General features: G+C 44.3%; 1 protein-coding gene across 3 annotated transcripts in view; it reads left to right on the plus strand.

Moving 5' to 3' along the window:
* LOC147010920 (polycystin family receptor for egg jelly-like) overlaps nt 1-23,318 on the plus strand; it is a 136,679-nt gene that overhangs the window by 63,294 nt on the left and 50,067 nt on the right. For all 3 annotated transcript variants that reach the window (XM_085858651.1, XM_085858652.1, XM_085858653.1), the window contains 3 exons: nt 7,129-7,609; nt 16,818-16,912; nt 19,167-19,427. In XM_085858651.1, the coding sequence (XP_085714777.1) occupies nt 7,129-7,609; nt 16,818-16,912; nt 19,167-19,427 (837 nt within the window). The remainder of the gene's footprint in view (nt 1-7,128; nt 7,610-16,817; nt 16,913-19,166; nt 19,428-23,318) is intronic.

Consider the following 23,318-nt stretch of genomic DNA (forward strand, 5'->3'; position numbering starts at 1 on the left):
ATCCAAGATGGCCACCGCGGACGGGGGGGGGGGGGGGCGGGTGGAATATAACTTTTCAACCAATTAACTTACGATCACGCGTGATACCTCTTTTCCGTATAATTTTGACCTGAAGAATCGATTTCTGAGATCAATTTTGTGATTGGGGTCAAATTCAGGGTCAAAGGTCAAGTTCAAGGTCATTTTCCGCCAAAAATGAATTAATATAATAATAATTAAACTTTCAGAGCGATGGTGGTCAAGTGTTTATTTATTAATGGCGATCACTCCCATTCATCATCAGAGCCGAATGCAAGATCAAGATGTTCAGTTTCCTCGTCATCTTCCACATCTGCTTCTCCTTCCTCTTCCATTTCATCTTGGTCTTCGTCTCCTGTCTTGAACGGGTTGAAGCAGGCATCACGACAAACACAAGCGCAGTACACAGTGCATGATATCTTTCCATGGTGACAGCTGCAACGTTCAGTGCCGCACGCCTTCACTGCCGCCTTACAGCCGCACCACACTACATCCATGAGATCTTGGGGTCCTGGGGGCTGATCGGAGGTTGCTGGTACTGGGGTGCCATCTTTTATTTCCAACCCATACTTTGTGATGTCAAGTTCAGGTGGAGCCTGCTTGTCAGCAGATTTTTCAAGTATGGTCTGCATCCCTGGCTTAGCGCGGCCATACTCCAGCATACCTGCAGGATGAGGTTGCTGGAATTCATGTGAGAGGACTGGGTAGTGCGTCAACCATGGGGTGTGAATACCTGGAGATCGAAGTTGTCAAACCACGCGAAGATGGTGCCGACGGTTCTACACAACCCCATGAACTGGTGGAGAACCTGTGCATTGTCACCTAGTAGACGAGCGGCCGATTTTCGTAATCTCAGGGCCTCATCGTATGAGGTCGTGAAGCCATGCTCATTAGGAGTTTGAGAAGTTCGGAACTGCCGTGCCGGTGCAACAGTTTGACGGCCAGTCCTAATGTTGTCTGATCTCTGGTACCTGTAACGTGACTCTGAATTGACTGGCTCAGGCTCAGAGATTTCTTGGTCACTTTACCACCGGAGACCAGGTCCGAAACCAATTTCAACAAACTTTGGCTGGTCGCCTTGATTGTGTTGGCCTGTGTAAATTCTGATAGGTCGTAATTGGCACTGTTGTACTTGACCGACCGTTCCTCATGCTTGATCTGCCTCACCACGGAAGCAATGCTCCTCTCATCCGTATCATCTACCTTAACTATCTTGAGACGTTTAGCAACAGACTCACGGAAACCAACAATGGCAGCACAGCCATCTACCCGAACAACGATAACATCCTTACTCATGCAGTCAGTCAACTTGCTTAACATGTCACGTCGAGCGAGTTTGCCACCTCGATCCGAGTACAGGGAATGCAGTTCAACACTATTCCATATTCTGGACCTGTCTCGGTTCATGTACTCAATTACTTCCTTCAGAGCATTTTCATCTGCACTACCAGTTGGCAAATCAGCATATGTGGGGACTTTCGTGAAACTGTTACAGCAGCGGACGTGGTACTTGCACTCAGCAGAAGGTAGATCAGAAACATAAGCAACGTGCAACTTGACCCTTCTCGCGACATCATCATTACACTGCTCAGCAACATCAACGAGTATATCTTTCATAGTTGGCAGTGGGTTACGTTCTGTGTCAAAATGTTCTTTGGTCATACACTCACGAACGCGGTCCCATCTTTCTGGGTGTCTATCATCAATGGGTAAACATTCCTCGCTACAGAACATACAATCACGTTTGTATTCAAACACACCTTTGTCAGCGACCTTAGTATGAGGCCTTGTAGTTGTCCTTACAACCTCAACTTCAGCCTTTCTTTTCTGTGACTTTCTCACTCTCTCAATTTTCTCTTTTGATGTACAAGTACAGTAGCAACCTTTGTGGCAGGCTATGCTTGCCGCATCTCCACCAACATCAATAATGTTCTGTAGCTTAGCCTGCAGGTCCCCATCTCCACGGGATTTGGCGCACGAGATGAGCTTCTTGATCCCGATCTCAGTGAATTTCGTTTCTTCTCCACCTCCGTGACACACCGGGAGAAGACACCTTGAGTCAGCCATCGTACGTTTCTCTGAAAAGAAGAAGAGGTGAGATTAGAATTAACGAGTATCATCAACTATCGAGTTGGAGTGATCTGCAGTTGTTGCAGGGGTCAAAAAGTGTTAAACCCCTCAATAGTCCAAAAATGACATTGAACTTGACCTTTGACCCTGAATTTGATCCCCGAACCACACAACTGGCCTCAGAAATCGATTCCTCGCCTCAAAATTATACGGAAAAACATGTATCACACGTGATTGTAGGTTGATTGGTTGAAAAGTTCTTTTCCACCTCCGTCTGAGGCGGCCATCTTGGAGTTATGCAAATTATCGGAGTTCCCCAAGGTTGCCACTCCGGAAACCAAGCTAAATTTTTTCTATAGACCCATGCGAGTACGAAACCATGAAAAAACAATACACTTCTCGCAACAACAAGGTACTCAACCTGGCAACTGGACTATATCGATGACTTCCGTCATCTGTTTGTGTGTTTGTTTGTTTGTAGGCACAATAACTCGAGAACAGAAGAAGCTACCAATGTCAAATTACACCACGTGATTCAGGAGGGTGGTGGCTCGCGCTGATTAGATTTTGGTCAAAATCGGTTAAAGGTCACGGTCACAGTGAGGTCAAACATCCAAAACATTCGATTTTTGATGGTTTGGTACAGAATCATCGTAGAAACTTCTGGTTTGCGTCGCTGCCTTCTCTCGAGACAGCTTTTATAAGACAAGGTCAGAGGTCAAGTTGACGATTTCGTAAGTACCAGTCTATGACTGCTTGTTTGTTTGTTTGTTTGTTTGTGCACAGGATATCTCAAAAAGTTGTGGAAGGATCCGGATGAAATTTTGTGGGCAAGTTCAGTGTGTGACGAGGAAGAATTGATTCAATTTTGCTGAAGGTCCAGATCCGGATCCGACTCCTAGAATTTTTTCAGTGTTTCTTCACCATTGAGAGATAGGACTAAACCGATATATAAGGCATGATATCTCAAAAAGTTGTGGATGGATTCGGATGAAACTTGGTGGATACGTTGGGTGTGTGGCATGGACGAATTGATTAGATTTTGTGAAAGATCCGAATCCGGTTCTGGATACGATAATTATTTAATCTTTAAAGTGTTTCTTCAGCATTGATAGATCGGGCCAAAAACGATATAGTACTGTATAGCTTGATATTTCAAAAATGCATTGGGCCTGATATGTTCTCGTGGATCAGGCATAACGTGGCAGAGGTACGCACTCTACCGAGTGCCCTTCTCGTTAAACATAGTTTTGATGTTCCGGTCCCACGAAGAGATGCATTATCTTTACTTTTTGGAGTGACTCTCCATTTAAGAATGAACTCCATCATTACTTAACTGGGAACATTGTAACTTGGGACAACTGAAATGTTTTTATTTATAAAGCTGTTTCGGCTCCTGGTTTGAGTGTTCAACACATGCCAACATTTTTATTAGACAGTGTCCACAACTGTGTTGTATAATCCATTTTTCACACCTGTTTGTTCATTGGATCATACAAGCAAGTTTCATCTCTTGGTTCTGAAAAAGTGATGTGAGATGTTGACTGAAAGTGGTGCCTAGACTACTACGCTACCAGCATGTCAACAACCAATGATAACCGCTTACAACTTTGGAAGCACTCCAACATGATTGTGTCAATCAAATTATAAATATTTCTACTGAGACACGAGGCTTTTATGAGACACGAGGGAAGATAAATTATAATCCAATTAACCGAAGAGACAAGTAAATAGAACATCCTGTATAAGTAATTAGCATTAGAGTCGGAGGTTCAATATCGAGTGAAGAGGTAGCACACTTACCTTTGAGCAGTCTCGTTATCGGCTATGTCGGTCCGTCTGTCCGTCCGTCACGCTATCTCCTCCTAAACGGTTGGGCAGAAATTCACCAAACTTAAGGGGCTGTCACACCTTGACGATTTAGCCAGCGTATGCCGATTTATGAAAAATCTGTCTAAAACGCTGGCACACGTCGAATACGTTATGGGGACGTTATGTGTACGTTAGGTGCACGCTGAAAAACACTACCATAGGTCGTATTACGCTGGTTTAAAACGTTGTACTTTTTGGTTGTCCAAAAAATTTTGCATGCTTGAAATTTTACGACGACTCGGCGTTTGGCTCACACGTTCCGCTACGCTGGCCATAAGTTGTAGGCACGCTATGCGATCGTTGACACACGTTAATTGTATGTTACTCATAAGTCGAAACATGTAGAGGTAACATTCGCGTACCCGAAACTTATTTCTAACCTATGAGTAACGTTTTGTAAGCACGCTACACGAACGTTGTTTACGCCGCAACACGCTACTTGAAAGTTCCTCATATGTCGAAACACATCAAAGTAATGTTTAGGGTACCCGTGACTTATTTATAACCTATGAATAACAGTGCTTGGGAATTATTACGCTATGCATACGTCAAGGTGTGACAGAGCTTGGTGTTGGCGCAGTGGTTAGGGCAGCGGCTTGGGATCCAAAAGGTCCTGAGTTCAAGCCCCGTTGGGCCACTGAATTAATACACCAGGGGGTTGACTGAGCCTGTCATCCTTCCGAGGTCGGCGAAATGAGTACCAGTGTACTGGGCCGGTGTATACCCCGGTTAAAATAGGTGTACCATATCCCTGTGTCGTAAGAGGCGACCAGGGTTGCGTCAGGAAGAGCATCCGGCATAAAACATGTGCCAAATCACTATGCGGATCACACGGATGATCCGCTGTGGCGACCCCGAACGGGAGCAGCCGAAAGAAGAAGAAGAAGAAGAGCATACGCTAGACTATCGTTGGGCATAGGTTGTGGACGACTAAAACACGATAAACAATCGTTGGTATAACTTATCTATAAGTTATCGAAGCGTTCTGTGTTCATTACTAGTACATTATGCATTTGTCAAAGTCGTTTTTAATACTTTAAAAAGTAAAACAAAGAAATATTTCATCGTGGGAATGAGGAAAAAAAATTAGCCGAAAAGAACATCGAACAATGGTGCAAAGTAGTCTCCTATTCGTGGACGATAAGAGGATCCATCATCACCCACACCCTCCCCATCATGCTCGCATACTATGACTGCAATAGACATACTACTACTACCAATGCTACTACTACAACTACTACTACTATTACTACTGTCACACACACCAACTACTACAAATAGTATTATTACTACTGATACTACTGGCATTGACATCGACTCAACATGGAGTCTGGAACAACGATGGGTTCCTCTTGTGAAGCATACTTGTATATACCAATTCCCCTTAACGCTGCCAATACGCCATTACACGGTAGATGTAAGTTAGAAACACGTTCAGTAAGTGCTGTGGTCGTTCGGAAGACGTCAATCTAATTCGTCTACATACGACAATGTGTGCTTTAGATACGTTACAAATAGGTTCATAGCATGTTACTCAAAGGTTAGAAGCACGTTATACTTCGGTTCAAAGCATGCTACACATAGGTTAAACGCACGTTACTCATAGGTTCATAGCACGCTAGTCATTGGTTCAAGGCAAGTTACAAATAGGTTTAATGCATGTTACTCATAGGTTTCAAGCACGTTAAACATAGGTTCAGAGCACGTTACTCATAGGTTAAAAGGACGTTACCCATTGGTTGAAAATTAGGTTGCGGGTATGTTAAATATTACCTTGACGTGTTTCGACTTATGAGTAGCCTACGAGTAACGTGTGTCCGTCGTGTGTAAACGATTACGGAGCGTGCCAGGAACATATGACAACGCATGCGGAACGTGTTAGCCATACGCCGAGTACGTCGTAAAATTTTCAGCATGCTTGAAATTTCACGACGTATTACACGTACCACGTAATATGACAGCGTACTTCATTGTTTTCCAGCCTACTCTTAACGTATACACAACTTACCCATACCGTATTTGACGTGCGCCTAGCGTTTTAGACACATTTTTCATAGGCCGGCATACGCTGGCTAAATCGTCAAGGTGTGACTGCGATGTTGACACTTCAAATTCTCAGGCGGTTATGATTTAAATCGGCGTCCGGCAGGTTCTTAACATGCTACGCCACGAGTTCGCCGGCAATACGTTTAGCGTGCTATGCGTAAGTTAAACTATCATTGGGCATAGGTTGTGAACGCCGGCAACAGGCTAAGCATTCGTTGGTAAAAGCTATCAATAACACGACGAAACGTTCTGTGCCCATTACTAATATGTTATGCATACGAACAACACGTTATGAATACGCCCAAAACTTAAAAAAAAACATCAAAATTTCAGCGTACGCCAACGTTTTACATCCATTTTTATACGTTGCCATTGCTGGCTAAAACGTCAAGGTGTGACAGGGCCCTTAGTTATGATCAACACGTGGCAGGAAGGTGCAAGAGCTGTATCATTGTTGGCTCCATACCCTGGGGTGGGGTCAAAAGGTCAAATGCCTAAAAAAATACAATTACAGGCACATTTTAAAGCATTTTTTAATGAAACTTTGTATATGCAATCAACATTGGGGGATGCATGAAATATGTAACGATTTTTTGGATTTGACCCCGGTACATGCCCCCTCGGCGTGGGGATTTATGGTCACAGGGGTTAAAATGGGCAAAAAAACATTTTTCACTGAAAATGCAATATTGGGTGATTCCTGGTGGTAACTTTTGCCGTCTTTCAGCTTTGCTTTAGCTGTGAAGCCTGGGGACTTGCCATGGTGAGCCATCGACTTCGCTCGAATCTGAGTTTGATTTGTGACGCGACTGTAATCTGTCCTATTGGTGTTTCACAGGCAGGGTGTCACGTGAATGATTGTGCCGTCGTACATGACGAGTAGGCGATTTATTGCCACCACCATGGCCAAATTACAAATTCCTGCCACTTTCAATTGAGTGTCAAGCCTGGCAAGAACCCCCCCCCACTTCCCCCACCCCTCCCCTCCTCACCTGGGAGAACGCGGACAGTAGGTAGCCTTAGATCTTTGAAGAAGGGCTTGTAGTAGGTTGTCAAAATAGATAGCCCGTTTATAAGGATAGACAAGTCATAATTCATTATCGTTTTCCCTTTCATGCACAGATCCTCCGCTTCAGGCAAAACCCAATATTTGTGGAAAATGCATCAAGCACTGCCAGCCCTCTGGTGGTCTTACAGCTTGATTGCACTGATGCTGGTGCAGCCATCCTTGCAAGCAAGTTCAATATCCTCGTCCCTGAAAGGTCAAAGCGATCCTTTAAGCAAGGCATTCCTGTCATGCACAATTGCTCAAAGCCTCTGTGCCAAGCATTGATTAAGGTCAGAGTGAACAGTGACCTGATGATGATGCTTCTGGACCTCACTCAAAAAACTAACCTACCTTGGATAGAATTATACATCCGACAAGGGAGCATTCCAATGATACCTCAATCGCTCTACGAGTGCGCATTGTCATTCAACACATCACTGGGGATGAAGCCTCAGAACTGCAGCTTGCAGAACAATCTGAAACAAACGAGGAACTTTCCTCTTATATTGAACAACTTAACATCAGGAATGTATTACATGCTCCTGAAATATCCAGGTACGGACTTTCTTTACTTTTGGCCTACTCCATCAAAAGTTACACTGTACAAACAAAACCTTGTCCAATTATGTTCATAATATATAATTGTAGCTCAACTGTCAATAATTCTGTATCATTAGTATTGTGAAAATCAACATTTTAATGAATCTGCATATTATATGCATGTTATAACAGTATGCTGATGAAATGAGCAACTGAAAGATGAACTTACAATCCTTTCTTCTTCATCCAAGATGTGGCATCTTGTCAAGTATGAATCTGGTGCAGCTTCTCCTTATAATCTCTTCCCTCACATGTGATGAGTCTGTGATGTAAACAGCTCAAACTAAAAGAGTGTTGAGCTTGTGTATCCATATCCTACAATCATCCAGACTCTGTGGTGCAATGGTTGGAGTGTTTGTTCTGAGTCTCTAAGTCTGGGAGGTTGGTGGTTCAAACCCCTGGCCAAGTTATACCAAAGACTTGAAAAATGGTATGTGCTGCTTCCTTGCTTGATACTCAGAATTTAGAAGGATCGAGCTTAGACCAAAAAAAAAATTTTCAACACCTTGATAATAATAGGGCATGCTTTGATGGGCTTGATGGCCTCCTCCTGCATCATAGATCCTTGTGAGGGAACTCGTATCACCTCTACCCAAAATCTTCTTGTATTATGCTTCCAATTCCCATCAAGTGATATAAAGGAAAAAAAATTCCTGGCTAGATAGCCTCATACTTGACATCAGCATTTGCATCCTCAAAAGAAAGCTCATCAGACATAGCTTTCCCTGTTACCCTGATCCACAAAGAAGAACGGAAAGTAAATTATTTAAACTACAAACTGGTTAGCCTTCAGGAGGATTATGGAAAATATCATCGACAAAAACTCGGTTGCTAGCTTTCAGATTACTGACCAACAAATTGACTTCCATCTCTGCTAATGCACCTTTCATGGACATGCTCATCCTGTTGCTTGAGCAATGCATGGATGCTGCGGATCTTAAGCATGGAGTCAAGGTAGTTCATATAGACTTCTCTCAGAAATTCGATATTGTGAGCAAGATGATGCTTTTTGCAAAACTATCTGCTTACTGTATCAGGGACTCTCTACACTGCCTGATTTTCTCTCTGACACCAGGCAGATGATTGTTTTTAATGGAGTATTCACTTCTTCTCCGCGTCTGGAGGCCAGTTAAACAATTTCCTGAGCTCAATATTCTTTCCAATTTTTCCTCAAACACAGACTCGGAGAACCCAACATCACAACTGAAAGCCTGACAAATTAAGTATGAGCATTGCATCTGTTCCTTCATTCTTGAAGGATGGGATTGCACTGGACATTCCTCGTGCGAAGGCTGATTGCCTTAACTCTCTCTCTCTCTCTTTGTGGAAAGGGTCATGGTCCCTTATACCTTCTTACCTTCCATCAATGAAAACTCCCTTCAGCATGTGAGCTTCCCTCCCATTAAGGTACAGAAATTCCTAGCCATTGTTCACTCCTCTGCTTCTACTGACCCGATTACTGATCATACTGATGGTTTTAATACACTTTTCAAATTGTTGGGGAATTCTTTGTTGTCAGCCTTAATATCTCAAAAGCCTTTGACAGAGTTTGGCATCGGGGTCTGACATCCAAGCTTCCCTCTTTCGGCTTTCCTCCTCCACTCTGCCCTCTCATATCGAGCTTTCTCTCTGACTGCTCTTTCTCCGTAATTGTCGATGGTTCTCCCCCCCCCCCTTCCCTATCAGCAGCGATGTACCTCAGAGTTCCGTTCTGTCCCCAACACTCTTCCTTCTTTTTATTAATGACCTTCTTTCTTCCACAAATAACCAAATGCACTCGTATGCTGATGACTCAACATTACATTCCTCCATGTCTTTCCCGTCTTCCCTCACTCAATCCACATCTCGTTTCATCACAGCTACCTCCTCAAATTCGGATTTGGACAAGATCTCCCAGTGGGGCAAAATGTAATGAAGTTAAGTTTAATGTTTCTAAAACTCAATTTCTTCTCATCTCTCTCTTTAAAACTCCTCTCAACTCTCCAATCTCCTTTTAAAGCTCCACAATTACACCATGTGATACAATAAACCTACTCGGTATTACTCTCACATCAAGCTTATCCTGGAATCCACACGTTACACAAATAGTTTAGTCTGCCTTGAATAAATTAGGAGTCTTGTTCAGATGTCGGAGATTCTTCACCTTTGAACAGTTGCTCCAACTATATAAAGGATTGATTCGTCCTTGTACGGAGTACTGCTCTCACTTCTGGGTAGGTTCCAGGTCCACATACTTACTGGACAGTATTTAATACAAAGTTATTCGACTTGTCAACTCTACCAATGTGACCTCAAACTCGACTTGCTCAAATTACACCGCAAAGTAGGCTCTCTTTCTCTTTTCTACAGATATTACTTCGGTTTCTGCTCGTAAGAACTTGCTGCTTGTGTACTTCCACCATTAGCAAGACCAAGGAACACTCGACAAGCCACGACCTCACATGATTTTTGTGTGGCCATTGGCAACTCAAGGGTGGGCCGTTACGATGTTTGTTTCTTCTCGTCCACTGCCAAACTCTGGAACTCTTTACCTTCTCACGTCTTCCAAAACACTTATGACCTTCCCCTTTTCAAAAAAACATTTTTTTACCTCCTCAAACACTCTTAGACTATTCTCTTTCCTTACTTTTCTCAATGCAGTTCTTTTATTTTAAGGCTTGGCCTCGATGAGGACTATTTATTCTGTGACTGAAGCCATCAACATAAAAAAATAAAAATAAAAATAAAATACTAATTAATCTGCTCATTTCAAGTCATTATTTGGGGGCTGTCTTCTTACACCATGGAAAACTGAACTGTCAGTTTGGGATTGCTAATTCCTCTGGTCCAATGGGTTCATGTGATCATATGCTTTTGAAAGTCAGCATCTCTCTGGCTATTCTCAACGCCGGTGACATGTCAACGCCGGTCTGGTATTTCATTCAAGCAGATTGGAAGGCACTGCCAGCAGCCATCTCTCTTTAGGACTGGTCTCCCATATTTACTCAGCCTGGGAAACTGGTCTCCCCTAATGTTAACTCAGCCTGGGAATTCTTCTGCAGAAACCTGTTCTCTCTCTTTTATCTATTTCATCATATGCACAGATTCATCCCATCTCGTCTTCAATTATCCTACCCTTCTTCCTGCCCATGGTACACCGAATCATGTGGTGAGGCAGTTGCTCTGAAACAACTTGCCTTCTCTTCCTGGAAGGCAAATCCGACCGAAAGCAATCTCGGTGCATTCCAAAAAGTCTGAAACAAGTGTGTGTCCACTCTCAGGAGAGCCATAAACCATATCTGTCCAACCTCAAAAATGAACTTTCAAACTTGTCTCCCTTCTCTAAAACATGGTGGTGTTTTGTTAAATCTGCCTGTGTTGTATGCTCCTCTTCGATCCCTTTCCTCTCTTCAAATGGCACCACAACCAACTCTGCTCATGAGAAGGTCGAATGCCTCAATTCTGTGTTTGCTTCCAAATCTTGTGTCCCTAACCCCTCACTCTCAGTACCCCCATCCTTCCCTGTCATTCCCAACTGCTCCTGGACTCTGTGTCTTTTGTGCCTGAGAAGGTGGAAAAGTTCATTTCAACCCTCGACTCTGACGCTGCTAATGGACCGGATGACATCAGCTCACATGTCCTAAAATCCTACTCTGATACTCTTGCACATCCTTTATCTGCCCTTTTCACCCTGTCATTTGTGCTCGGTCATCTTCCATCTACTTAGAAATCAGCCAACATTACTGGACGACATAAAAAAGTGCAAAAAACTGATCCTCTTAACCAAACACCTATTAGCTTACTTCTGATGATCAGCAACGTCATGGAATCCATCACCACAGTGAATATGAAATCGTTCCTTTTCTCCAACAACCTCATCTCAGATCAACAATTTGATTTCAGAACAAGCCACTCCACCTTGGACATGCTGCTTCTACTCACCCAACAATGAAGGGAGACACTCAATGTCAGACATGAGATCAGGGCCATCTCTCGGAACACATCTCTTGCTGTTGATACAGTCTGGCATCCTGTTTTACCCTCCATACTCCCGGCCTATGGCATCCAAGGCCAAGGCTGGAGTGCCACAAGGCAGTGTTCTGGGCCCAGTCCAATATTCCTGATCTTCATAAATGATCTCTCTGACTCACTGGAAAATCCTCTCTATCTAATTGCTGATGACTCCACCATCTGCCATGACATCTGTCATCCTTCAGCCACGCAAGTTGCAGCCCCTTCCTTCTCTTCAGACCTTGGATAAAAAAAATCACAAGATGGTCAACACACGTGTAATATGTCTTTCAATCCTAACAAATCTTATACTCTCACTATCTCTCTCCGAAATAACCGACTGGTAACCCCTCCTATCTACTTTGTTAACAATCCTCTTGAGGAAGTTCAGTCATTCAAACTCCTGGGTCTCACTATTAGCCATGATCATTCTTGGGCAAACCACATTTCAACGTTTGCCTCCAAAGCCAGTCACCGATTGGCCATCCTCAGTCGTACAAGGTCCTTTCTTAATTGGCACACCTGAACTCCGATCCACCTACAAGGCCTTCATCCACAGCTTGATGGAGTACTGCTCTCCTCTCTGGGCTAGCTCCCCTGCTTCACATCTTGCTCAGCTTGACGCTGTGGAAAGCAAGTTTATAAGAACCTTTAGGATTATTAGAATCACGATAATTCACGGACCGGTGTTTGTGTGTTTGTGGGTTTGTTTGTCAGGCTACTCCTCCTACAGTTGTGGCCCAAGTACATCCAGACTTGTTACAGAGGATCAGCATCACCCCAATTAATGTATAGGGGTGTTTTTATCTTTGCCGGTGGTATTGGGGGGATGAGGAGGGAGACGTAAGTTCTCTTTGTAAATGTGTATCGTGTAGCGCCGCCTCCAGGTGGAGGAGGATATTACAAGTCTCCACCATTTACACTACAGTATTCGTGTCCCCACGTTTTCCAGTGCAGTGAAGTGTTTTGAATTATAAGCAGTCGATATGTTTTTGCTTCATGCACATAACCCGGGTTATTTATTTTTCCTATACAGAGCTATCAGTTGCCTATACACCGCCCAAATGTAGGTATGCGTCAGAACATGTTGCATGCTTGCAACAAGATCGCCTGAAGGGCGAGTTCTCTGCAAGTCTCCCACCATGAAGCTGAGTCCATGGGCCTATCACTTCACCTTTGTAGACAGGTCGGTGGTCTCTCTGTCTTCTATCGCCTCCTTTATCATCTTGCACCCTCTGCTTTTTCCATGCTTTGTCCCCCCCCCCAGGTTTTTGCAGAGCTCACATGGTCTACCATCAACTCCCTTCTGGTGAAACTACCTAAATCCAGCAGCACTGCACACCTCCACTCATTTATTCCTCTTTTTCCCACCTGTGGAACCAACTTCCACATCCTCTTCAATCTCATTTTTCTTCCCTCAAAGTCTTAAAGATAGCTGTTCACCACCATCTCAGATTGTCCCCAATCCAAAACCATGGACTTTTCTACAATCGTTAACCGTCACCCCCCCCCCAACCACCCCCAACCCTGTCACCTCACCCCAATCCCTACTCCTTCCAAATTTCCAGTTTCCCCTCCTTGGAGTTTCCTTCTGTATCCATCTTGTCGACCCAATGTGTCCTTTCCTGCCCCCCATTCCTCCCCACACCCATTGTTTGTCCAAGTCTCCCTCTATCTTGGACTTTGCCTTCAACTCTGCCTTTGGTGTTTCCCCACTCTCTCTACTGTTCCTTATTGTCCTGTCCATTCCTGTCCTGATCCATTCAGCGTACTCGCTTTTCAACGAACCTCGACTATGTATACAAATGAAAAAATTGCCAATGTTACATAAGAATGGTAATATAACCAACTGACATTCTACAATGACCTCGCCAGCCTTGTCCCCATCATAAAAAAATAATGGAATCAATGAAGATTCATCTTTTCTCCAACTCTTTTATAGATCCTTAATCATCATTTTGGTTTTTGCCCAGTTCATTCCACTTTAGACAGCCTGCTTATTCTACATCAACAATGAGTCGGTGTTCTTAATCGATAAAAGAGGTCAGGACTATATCACGACATCTGTGCATTTTATTCTGTATGGCAATCCATCCACCCTACTTTCAAAGCTGCTCGATAAAGGTATCTAGGATCCCCTTCTGGTCGTCACAGTCGAGGCACGTCATGGCAGTGATTGCGAATTTCCCTTTAGCATTAGCCCGACCCTTTTTCTGAAGGATCGGCTTCTTCTTCATTCTACCTTAATAATTCAAAAGGGCACGTGGTAAGGGAAAGGGTATTGATTATGGGGGATTTTAACAGGGATAGCTTGAGTCCAGGAACAGGGAAAGGGCAGAGCAGATGAGGATTCCCTAGGTTTATTCCAAGATTGCTTTTGAACCCAGTTTGTAGATAAGCCCACGAGGGGGAGTGCAGTGTTAGACCTCCTTTTAAGTAACGATCCCAATATGGTGGTCGAGGTGGAGGTAGGGGAGCATTTAGGAGCAAGTGACCATAACATTGTGTGTGCAAATATTCTGTGAAGGGTTAGAGTTCAGGATAGTAGATTCAGGCTATTAGATTAATTCAGGCTATTAGAATAGTTCAGGCTATTAGATTTCAGGAAGGCAAACTTTGAGGGTGTGAGGAGAGAGTTGGGTGATGTATATTTGGAGACTCTAACAACAGGACAATCAGCATCAGAAAAATGGGAAACCTTCAAGGACCAAATGTGCAGAGTAAGTACATTCCAATGAGGTGTAAAACTAGAAACAGAAAGAGATCATGGTGGTTGAGTAGTGAGATAAGGAATGCTATTAAAGAGAAGCAGAAGGCACTTCATCATCATCATCTGATCGAGCGTACTCGGGCATTTTGCCTCTCGATGGCAGAAATAATCTGCAGTGGTTGCCAGTCCTATTGTAGATCATGGTGTTCGCTTGAACCGGTGTCCCCCCTAAGGCGGAGGGCACTTCATACCGTTCTGCAAGTATATTAGCAGTCGCTAATTCGTGCCTCATCTACCCGCTGCCATAGATGATTTTCTGACCTCGAATGGCTCAAATATCCCAGCAAGCTGGTACTCAATTTGCCGACCTTAGAAGGATGACAGGCTGAGTCAACCCCCTGGTGTATTAATTCAGTGGCCAACGGGGCTTGAACTCAGGACCCTTGGATCCCAAGCCGCTACCCTAACCACTGAGCCAACACCAGGATTTAAGGCACTTATTAGGTTTAAAATAACAGGACTGGAGTTAGATTTATATCACTATCGGAGTAAACAGAGGCAAGTTAAGAAACTAACTCAGCAAGCCAAAAGAGAGTATGAGAAGGACATGGCTAAGAAAACTAAACATAATAGCAAGGGATTCTTTAAGTATATCAGGGGAAAGGAACAGGTTAGGACCAGTGTGGAATAGCACCGGCAGAGTGGTTAGTGATGAAAGTGAGATGGCAAGCTTATTAAACAGGTATTTTTCTTCAACTTTTACACAAGAACAGTCAGGAGAATTTCCAATAGCTGAGAGTATCCATCAAAGAGGTGAAGAAGGGCTTTTACAGAAGATCCAGGTTGGAGTGGAGAAAGTAAAGGAACAGCGAGGAAATCTAAGAGTAGATAAGGCTCCGGGTCCAGATAATATGCACTAGAGTATTGATGGAGGTGGCTGAACAGGTAATTGAGATGTTAACAGATATTTTCAATTGTTCCCTGGAGTCAGGACAGGTACCGGAGGATTGGAGAATAGTAAATGTAACACCATTAATTAACAAAGGATCCAGAGAAGAATTGGGAAACTAGACCTGTTAGTTTGGCTTCAGTTGTGGGGAAGGTGTTGTAGACATTAATTAAGGACCAGATGAGGAATCATGGCTGTCCCTGGATGGGTTTGATGGTGGAGGAGTAGCAGCTGAAATGTGAATCCTATCCAGGGTCCTCCTGATGACGTCATCTTTGCTTTTTGCTTGTTTGGATTCCTTCTGATAACTCCAATGTAGGACTGTACCTATTTGGTCTTCCATTTGATTTGAATGCAATTTATTTTAATCCCATTCTAAATTCAATTGCATATTGAATAATAATAATAATAATAATAATAAAAAACGTCATGGGTCAGGGTCAGGTGTCCGATCAAAGCGGGGTTGCATCAAAACGGGACAACTTGGTACCCGGTCATCACTGCCAGCAGTTAGAAAGTGGCAGTTCTAGTTATGTCTCTTATTAATTACGTAGCACACAAACACCACATAAAATACACCACACAAAAGCAGTCCTGGCAAGGGTCTGCAATCTCTGATTGCTCTTTTTCTTGTTATTATTGTAATCTTCATAATGTACGTTCTCTTACAAAGAACTTCCACGCAGGAGGAGACCTGCGCAATGATGTCCAACCCATAGTTGTTTATTTGTGCTCTATCCTTTTAAAATATTGAGCGTCAAACAGGGAAGTATCACGTACAATGTTTTAAATCCTTCATATGAATCGGCCGGGGTTCAAATAGCCGACCTCACAGATTCAGAGCAGGCACTCGATGTATTTCCTTCACACTCTCAAGCAGCAAGATACTTTTGACGGTGTTATGTCGCTCCCATGCTCCATCTCTGCAAGCCGGCATCCCTCAAGGTCAGGTTATCAGGCCAATCCTGTTTTTGTTCTCACCAATGACCTCTCCATCATTGAAAAAACGAATTGCCTGACTTTACAGATGACTCGACTCGATGCAGGATAGTTCCTAACCCCTGTACTAAGCAGATGTCAGTTGCATCCCTCCCTGCCAATCCTGAGAAAATAACCAACTGGTTATCTACCTGAAAGAAGAAAGAATTTTATTGTTCTCTTTTTGCTCCCAGGTGCTCCAATTTCACTGCAGGTGCTCACATTTAATGGAGAAACGACACATACTCTCCCTTTGTCTCTTCATAAGGAAGACCTGCCAAATCCCCCAATTAATCTTAACCAGCACTTCTCAACCAAATCATCTTTGCTTTGTGAAATTACTTTTGACAAACCTGCATTAACGGTGATTGGATGCGATATTGTGGATCAAAGTGAAAATGTGTTCAGTACCATCAACTTTAAAGCTTAAGCATAATATTTAAAGCTAAATGTTACACGTCCTCAACCAGTTTTTATAGTAAGGAACTGGAATAAATTATCAAAAGCAATTTATTAAACTTGTGTTTAAATCACAGGATCAAGCTCCAAGGATCACTTTACCGTATTCATTACAATGATACAATACAAGATCAAGTCATTCGGAGAAGAATGGGACAATGACTTAGGACAGGTAAGAATTTAAACAACATTAGAAATGTGAATCAGCTGTTGTTTTGAGTTAAGTTAAAAAAATATTTCATTGAGAAGAAATGTTATTTTCAAGTCCAAAATTATTCATTAGTTCTAAGTTGTTGCATAAACAAGGTTGTACGAACACGAGGTGTTAAAAATGAAGAGGAAATGAGGAAGTTGGGAGCCTGCAGGAAAGAAGAATGCGTGAAGGGAATGGTTAACAGGAGCAGAAAGATCCTCGTGGAAATGGAAGACATCATAAGATGGTGGTGTGCTGCCACCTTGAAGTTTTGGGGAGAAGGGTATGAGTGGACTCGCTCAGGAATGTGATTCCCCAGATGTGAAAAAAAGAGGAATAAATGTGTGGAGTTGAGCAGTAAGTCTGGATTCTGAAAGGTTCACCAGAAAAGGATAACTCGAGGAACTGTGAAAGGGGGTGTTGTCTTGAAATAGCAGGGAGGACAAGTCCATGAGTGGGATCATGGAAAACTTATGCCACGAACATATTTGCAATAAAAGAGCAGCAGGTCCTGTGCTTGAACTGTCCAGCTTTTTGGACAGTGTCCAGAAGAGACGGGTATAAAATGTTGCGGGTTGAGCGACACCAGCCCAGAGGAGAGAACATTACTCAATCAAGCTACAAACATACTTTGGAGGCTGGAAGAAGTTTGGTTTTCCAATGACAGACTCGGCACAATGAAATGGACGTCCAGTCTGCAGCCAGCTTTTTCAGTCAGCTTGGACACATGGTCTGAGCCCTGGAGAGGTTGTGAGTGATGGTATGGGCCTGAGTTCGAGGGATAAAGCTCTTCCAGGGGTTGATCACAAAAGTAGATAGCAGGGTTGGAGAGTCTTCTTCTTTTTCTTGTGTATGACAGCTTGGCTGCCGGGTAGCTATAATTTTGTTGGGGCACAACTATGCCGCTGATGCTGTGCCCCTATACCAGTACAATGGTTCTCATTTCTCCAACATCATAAGGATGACAGGCTGAGTCAACCCCCACCTGGTGTTAATTCAGCAGCTAACAAGGCTCAAACTCAGGACCCTGAGATCCCAAGCCAGCAACCTTAACCACTAAGCCAACACCAGGCTTGTTGGACAGTCAAATCTTCTAAAGAAACATAGTGAGGATTTGAGAATTACCTGGATCAAATGACATGTTCCAGGTGGTGGACAAACATCTGATCATTTTCAGGTCTGTTGAGAGTGATGAGGATGCTCCCCCATCTTTCACTGGGGATTGAATACGACAGTTTAACGTGAAATCATCTGCAAAGTGGTTATAAGGGTATTCAAGTGAACCTGATATGTTGTCCATGTCGATGAGGAACCAAATAGGATCCAAGACACCGCCTTGGGGCATATGAGTCTCCAATCAGAGACAAGATAACAGAATAATGTTGAGAAATGCATGATGATTGCTTCCGTGGAGGAAGTCAGCGAACCAGGATTGAAGGTGGTTTTGGATAACGCAAGTCGAGGGGTGCCAAACAGGTATAAAACCTTGAGATACGTCCACGTACCAAAAAAAATAAAAAACACGCACCAAGTCATGACCAGTAAGTAGCATAGCCCTGAGCTTGGCTTGAGATTCAGGGCCTCCATATATTGTTGAGAGAGAAACAGCACGCTATCCAGAGCACAGAACCAGAACTGATGATCAGGTCATGCAAGAAAATAAAAGACTCGACATCAGGAGCTATATAATGGATCACGTGACCTTGCAAACAACTGAATGTAAGCTTACTGGCCTGAAGCTGAGCAGATTTGTTTTTACACCACTCTTTTGGTTGGGAGTAATGTTGGCTGTCTCTCAAGCACACGAGAGGTGGCCTTCAGGTGAAGAACATGCAGAGTTAACCTTTAACCTGAACAATGACTCTTATTGTATATTTATACTTCTATAAGACAGCAAACATATACTGCTCATGGAACTATAAGTTCATTCTATATTCACAATAGGTATAGTTTGATTTGATGGGTGTGATAGTAACGGAAAAAAAAAACCTTTTGACTTACATTTTGAAGATCTTCAAATGAGAATATCATATTGTTGTTTATAGGACTTTTTTATTTTTATTTTTAGACTATCTTGAAGGAGTTCCTTTTTAAAATATATCCGCTTGTGAATATCTTCATTCCAAAGGCTCGTATTCACTATTCACATCATGTGTATTGCTTTGTTAATTGGGAGATAAATGAGGTCCTTTTTGAGTGTATTTTCCACTAACAGCCATGATGCAAACGGCAGGTGCTCCCAGGATCAACTAAAAACAATGTCAGCTGTTTGTTCAATAAAAATGATGTCGGCCACCTTCCCACAATGGATAAACCATACTTCGTGGTTCGAGATTTTTTCATTCCACCCAACTCCATCGATTTTTCGACTGTGTTTGAGAAGTTTGACTTAAAGAACAATGGAGCTGTTTTTGGAACTATTATTGGAATCCTACTCCTCATATTTCTCGTGGGGCTGTGGGCTCGTAAAGCTGATCAAGTGAACAAGAAGCAGGTAATTATGATGGCAGACATATCTCTTGTACGGTAGTCTGTTCACATGCCTAATGCTTCTAGGTTCTATTATTATTGGACTTGACCTGATCAATTGTTGTGATTCCTGTTGGGGGTACCGTATCATAAATTATGTTATGCCTGCTGTTATATCTGGAATTATGGAGACGTTGAAAAAAAACACATGCTATCTATGTGTTTTTTTTATGTTATGTGTGTTATGTGTTTTTTCTATGTGGTATGTGGGGTTTTTTAAATCTAAAAAACAAGAAGCATTATTATAAAACAGGACATGTACATATGTGATCGCATTTGCTATGTCTTCTGGGACGTTTCATTTCGACGGTACAGCCTCATGAGTGTGCCAAAATCTGAAGCCTCAGCCTAGTGTCAGGTGTGCTTTTAATTTCATTTATTAGACATCCTACGGACATTAATGAACACTCAATTTAATCTGCGCAGGTTGTACTGTTGCGGAACCAGATATCGGCCGCGAGCACGACCGCAAGGTGGAACAGTAGGGTCGACTCTACCGAATACCCGGAATTTAGATCGTACCTTTCGGAAAACTCTGAGGGTACGGGTCCCTTACCGGACCGTGAATCGTCAATAATTCCACCACATGGTACAGGGTTATTTGCCAATCTTCAAAATACCTAGAGATCCACGTGGCAAGCTACTGAGTATTCACACCCTCGACGGCCCTCGTACAAGTCGAGCCATTAGCATGCCCGACCCATGCGCAACCCGAGCGGATGGTTGCCGAAGTTCGTCGGTCCAAATTTACATTTACAGCAGCAACAGCCTTTGTAATTCACCAACACACGCCATGCTAAGCCAATGAAAGAAACACAAAAATGAGCTGATACATTTAACAAATGGGGAATTCATTCACAGTAATCGGGGAAACGAGGGGAGCACGTAAGGGCAGAGTTATCACGACTAATAGAGAATGCAAATTTACACACAAGCACTTAAACAATTCCTACTTAAAGACGGGCCCACAGACAGACGCACACCCAAAAGAAACGGACCCAAAATGGTCTTTATTATCCGTTCAGCTCGGAGGGAAATCGACCTGAGGGACAAGGAAATAGCAGGCTACCTGGCCGCGCCGCGCGGCTCGACATCCGCACCTTCCCAGAGCACCAGTCAGCCAAGAAGGAACCAGGGCAGCCAGACGCAGACCATGCCAGCCACAAGACGAGCCAAGAATCGGAGCACCCCAGCGACGAGATGCCTTTCGCCCAGCCTCGAGAGATGTGTTTTGAACAGGCGCGAATTCTTCCTCTCCGAGCTCCAGCAGATCCACCCGAATATTTTCTCTCCATTCCTTTTATCGCTCTCGGGCACGGTCCGCTCAGGCGTGGCCCGTCCTCAGTGGGTGGGACACGACGCATTCCCTTACTTGGCGCGGTGCCAAACGAACCGGTTCATGACCATATTTGGGAATGGAATTCAGCCTGCTCATTGTGGCCCGTCCTCAGTGGGTGGGACACGATGCATTCTCTTATTTGGCATGCAGCCAAGCGAACCAGTTCATGACCATATTTGGGAATGGAATTCCATCCCCGAACAAATTCCGAACACGCCCGCATACCAGCGAGCGCGTGGAGAATGCCTGGATCAGAGGGTTGTCGCTGTGAGAGCGAAGATAGCGTTGTTGTTGTTGTAGTTGTAGATGTAGTAGCCGTAGTTGTGAGTGATGTAAAAACCCTAACTATCAAAATAACTCATAGCGCATGTACATTTATTCCCCCATTAAACAAGGGACGGGGACCCAAACTAAAAACACAGACTTACCGATATAACTGTTCTATAGGACCTGTATGTTCAGTACTCATGGCTTCCAAATTCGCAACAGTACATCATGTGCAGTGAATTTCACCTCCGTGCGCTTTGCATCCATTCGGTTTTTTAAATGCTACTGTACACCACCCTTGAGGCCCGGATGCAAGTCACCGTCTACATTTCCAATAAAAGAGACGTAATTACTCTTTTATGAAAAAAGTTTTTCAAGGTTTTTTTATTCTGAAAAAATAGAACGTAGTGAACACGCAGTCGTGTTAAAAGATTGGCCTTTAAAACCCTTCTTAAATAGTCCATATAAAGGGGGACAGAGAAACACACAAATACACACTGTGTTATATGGATACTGTTGCGAATTCGCGCCCGCCGGCGTGCGAGCGGCCACGTAACTCGAATCGCGGCACGTCGCCCACCGGACGGACAATTCCGTCGTGACCCTCTCGGACTAACGCCGGGAACTAGTCACAGGTGGGCCTTTCGGCCTCACCACGATCGTGCCAATCGGCCCGCCGCGTGGGATAGGGTTGTTCGCCAAATTCGACCTACCTAAGTACCCACACGGAGGGTAGACCGGGCGATCGCACCTCGCTGCAGGTCGACTTCGGACACGGGCCACCTTAAGCGACCTGTTCCGTACTATCGGGATAACCGAGCGGTGTTATCATCAACCTCGACGGTTCCGATTAATTGTCGGGCGTATTTAGCCCACTACCAACCCTTTACGTGAAGTAAGATGGAGATTCAATTAAAGAAAAGACGAAGCGAAACGGGAAAAACAGTTCAACATGAGGTACATTTATTCCGCGGCAAACGGAAAGCACACATATACAATTACAACAATTATGCACCAAAAGCAAATGTAAAAGAAACACAACAATTATGCACCAAAAGCAATTGCAACAAAAGAAACACAATGCAGATCTACTACCGACTACACGAGCACACGGCAACACTTACACAGTTTTACTTTACAGACGGCGCCGACAACACATATACTCAAAAGCAAAAGAAAAGGGCCACCCTCAACGACAAGGGGGCAGACGGGCCTGTGGGCCGAGACCGCGTGGAGCCTACCCGTCTTGTGATGAGCCGCAAATGCCGCGGCGGTGCCCCGACTCCGCGCTCCTCCGCTGGTTTCGTTGGCACTGCTTGGAATGGGGTGGGAACGGGGCCCCCTTTTCGCACTATCTCAGCACGGGGGGAAACAGGGGGGAATTGTTGATGCTCTGGGGAAAGAGGACAGCCGGCCTGCTTGGGTCCCGTGACGAGCGACTCCACTGCGACCTCGACCGCGTTCCCGGCTTCCCCTCTCTGCAGCTCCCCGACAGGCTCCGAACCCCGACAGACTCCGACTCTCCTCCAGACCCGTCTTGGTTGCTGCTGCCACACTTCGCCGCCGCCACACCTCTCCAACTCGCCCGAGCCCGAAACATAAAACTGACTGAATTAGCCCCACGCTCGGCACTTTATAGTACGGCAGGAGAATCCATATGCAAATTTCCTTATCAGGATGGGCTCGGGGACGGAGCCACGCTCGCCCATTGGACGGAGGAAAAGTGGGCGTGAACCTCCCCTGATCCTTGAAATTGCATATATCGATTCTACTCCGACGCGCCTGGAGGCGGGGCCAAATCGCCCCGCGCTTAATAATTGGATGGATCAGAAGTGGGCGTGTATCATTCCTGATCCGACTTCCCCTCGGAAAGGCCGCTCTTTGTACCCGCGGCTCAGCGCGCGCCCTGTACGAGGCCAGGACAGCCTGACGCTCGGCGTTCACAAGTGGTGCGGGAATGGCCGCAGAAGGAGAGGCGAAGGTGGTGGAGGGTTTATTGTGGCGATGATGGCCATGGCGACGCATGGAATGGCGGTGATGCGATGTTTACGGGAGCGAGCCGTGACGGTAAAGGTCGTGGCTGTTGGCGTTGTTGTTGTTGTGAAGCGGCGTTGCGGTTGGTGGTTGTTGTGTGATGGCGGTTGAGACGTGGTTGGTTCAAAATAAAGATACAACAGAAAAACGGCTATCTTAAAGGGTCGCAGCCCGAATGAATGACATTTATTCCCTCTAAACAACGGGTTTGGGGCT

This window comes from Eptatretus burgeri, chromosome 16 (genome assembly GCF_056783735.1).
Source record: "Eptatretus burgeri isolate ZD-2024b chromosome 16, Ebu_testis_v1, whole genome shotgun sequence".
NCBI lineage: Eukaryota > Metazoa > Chordata > Myxini > Myxiniformes > Myxinidae > Eptatretus > Eptatretus burgeri.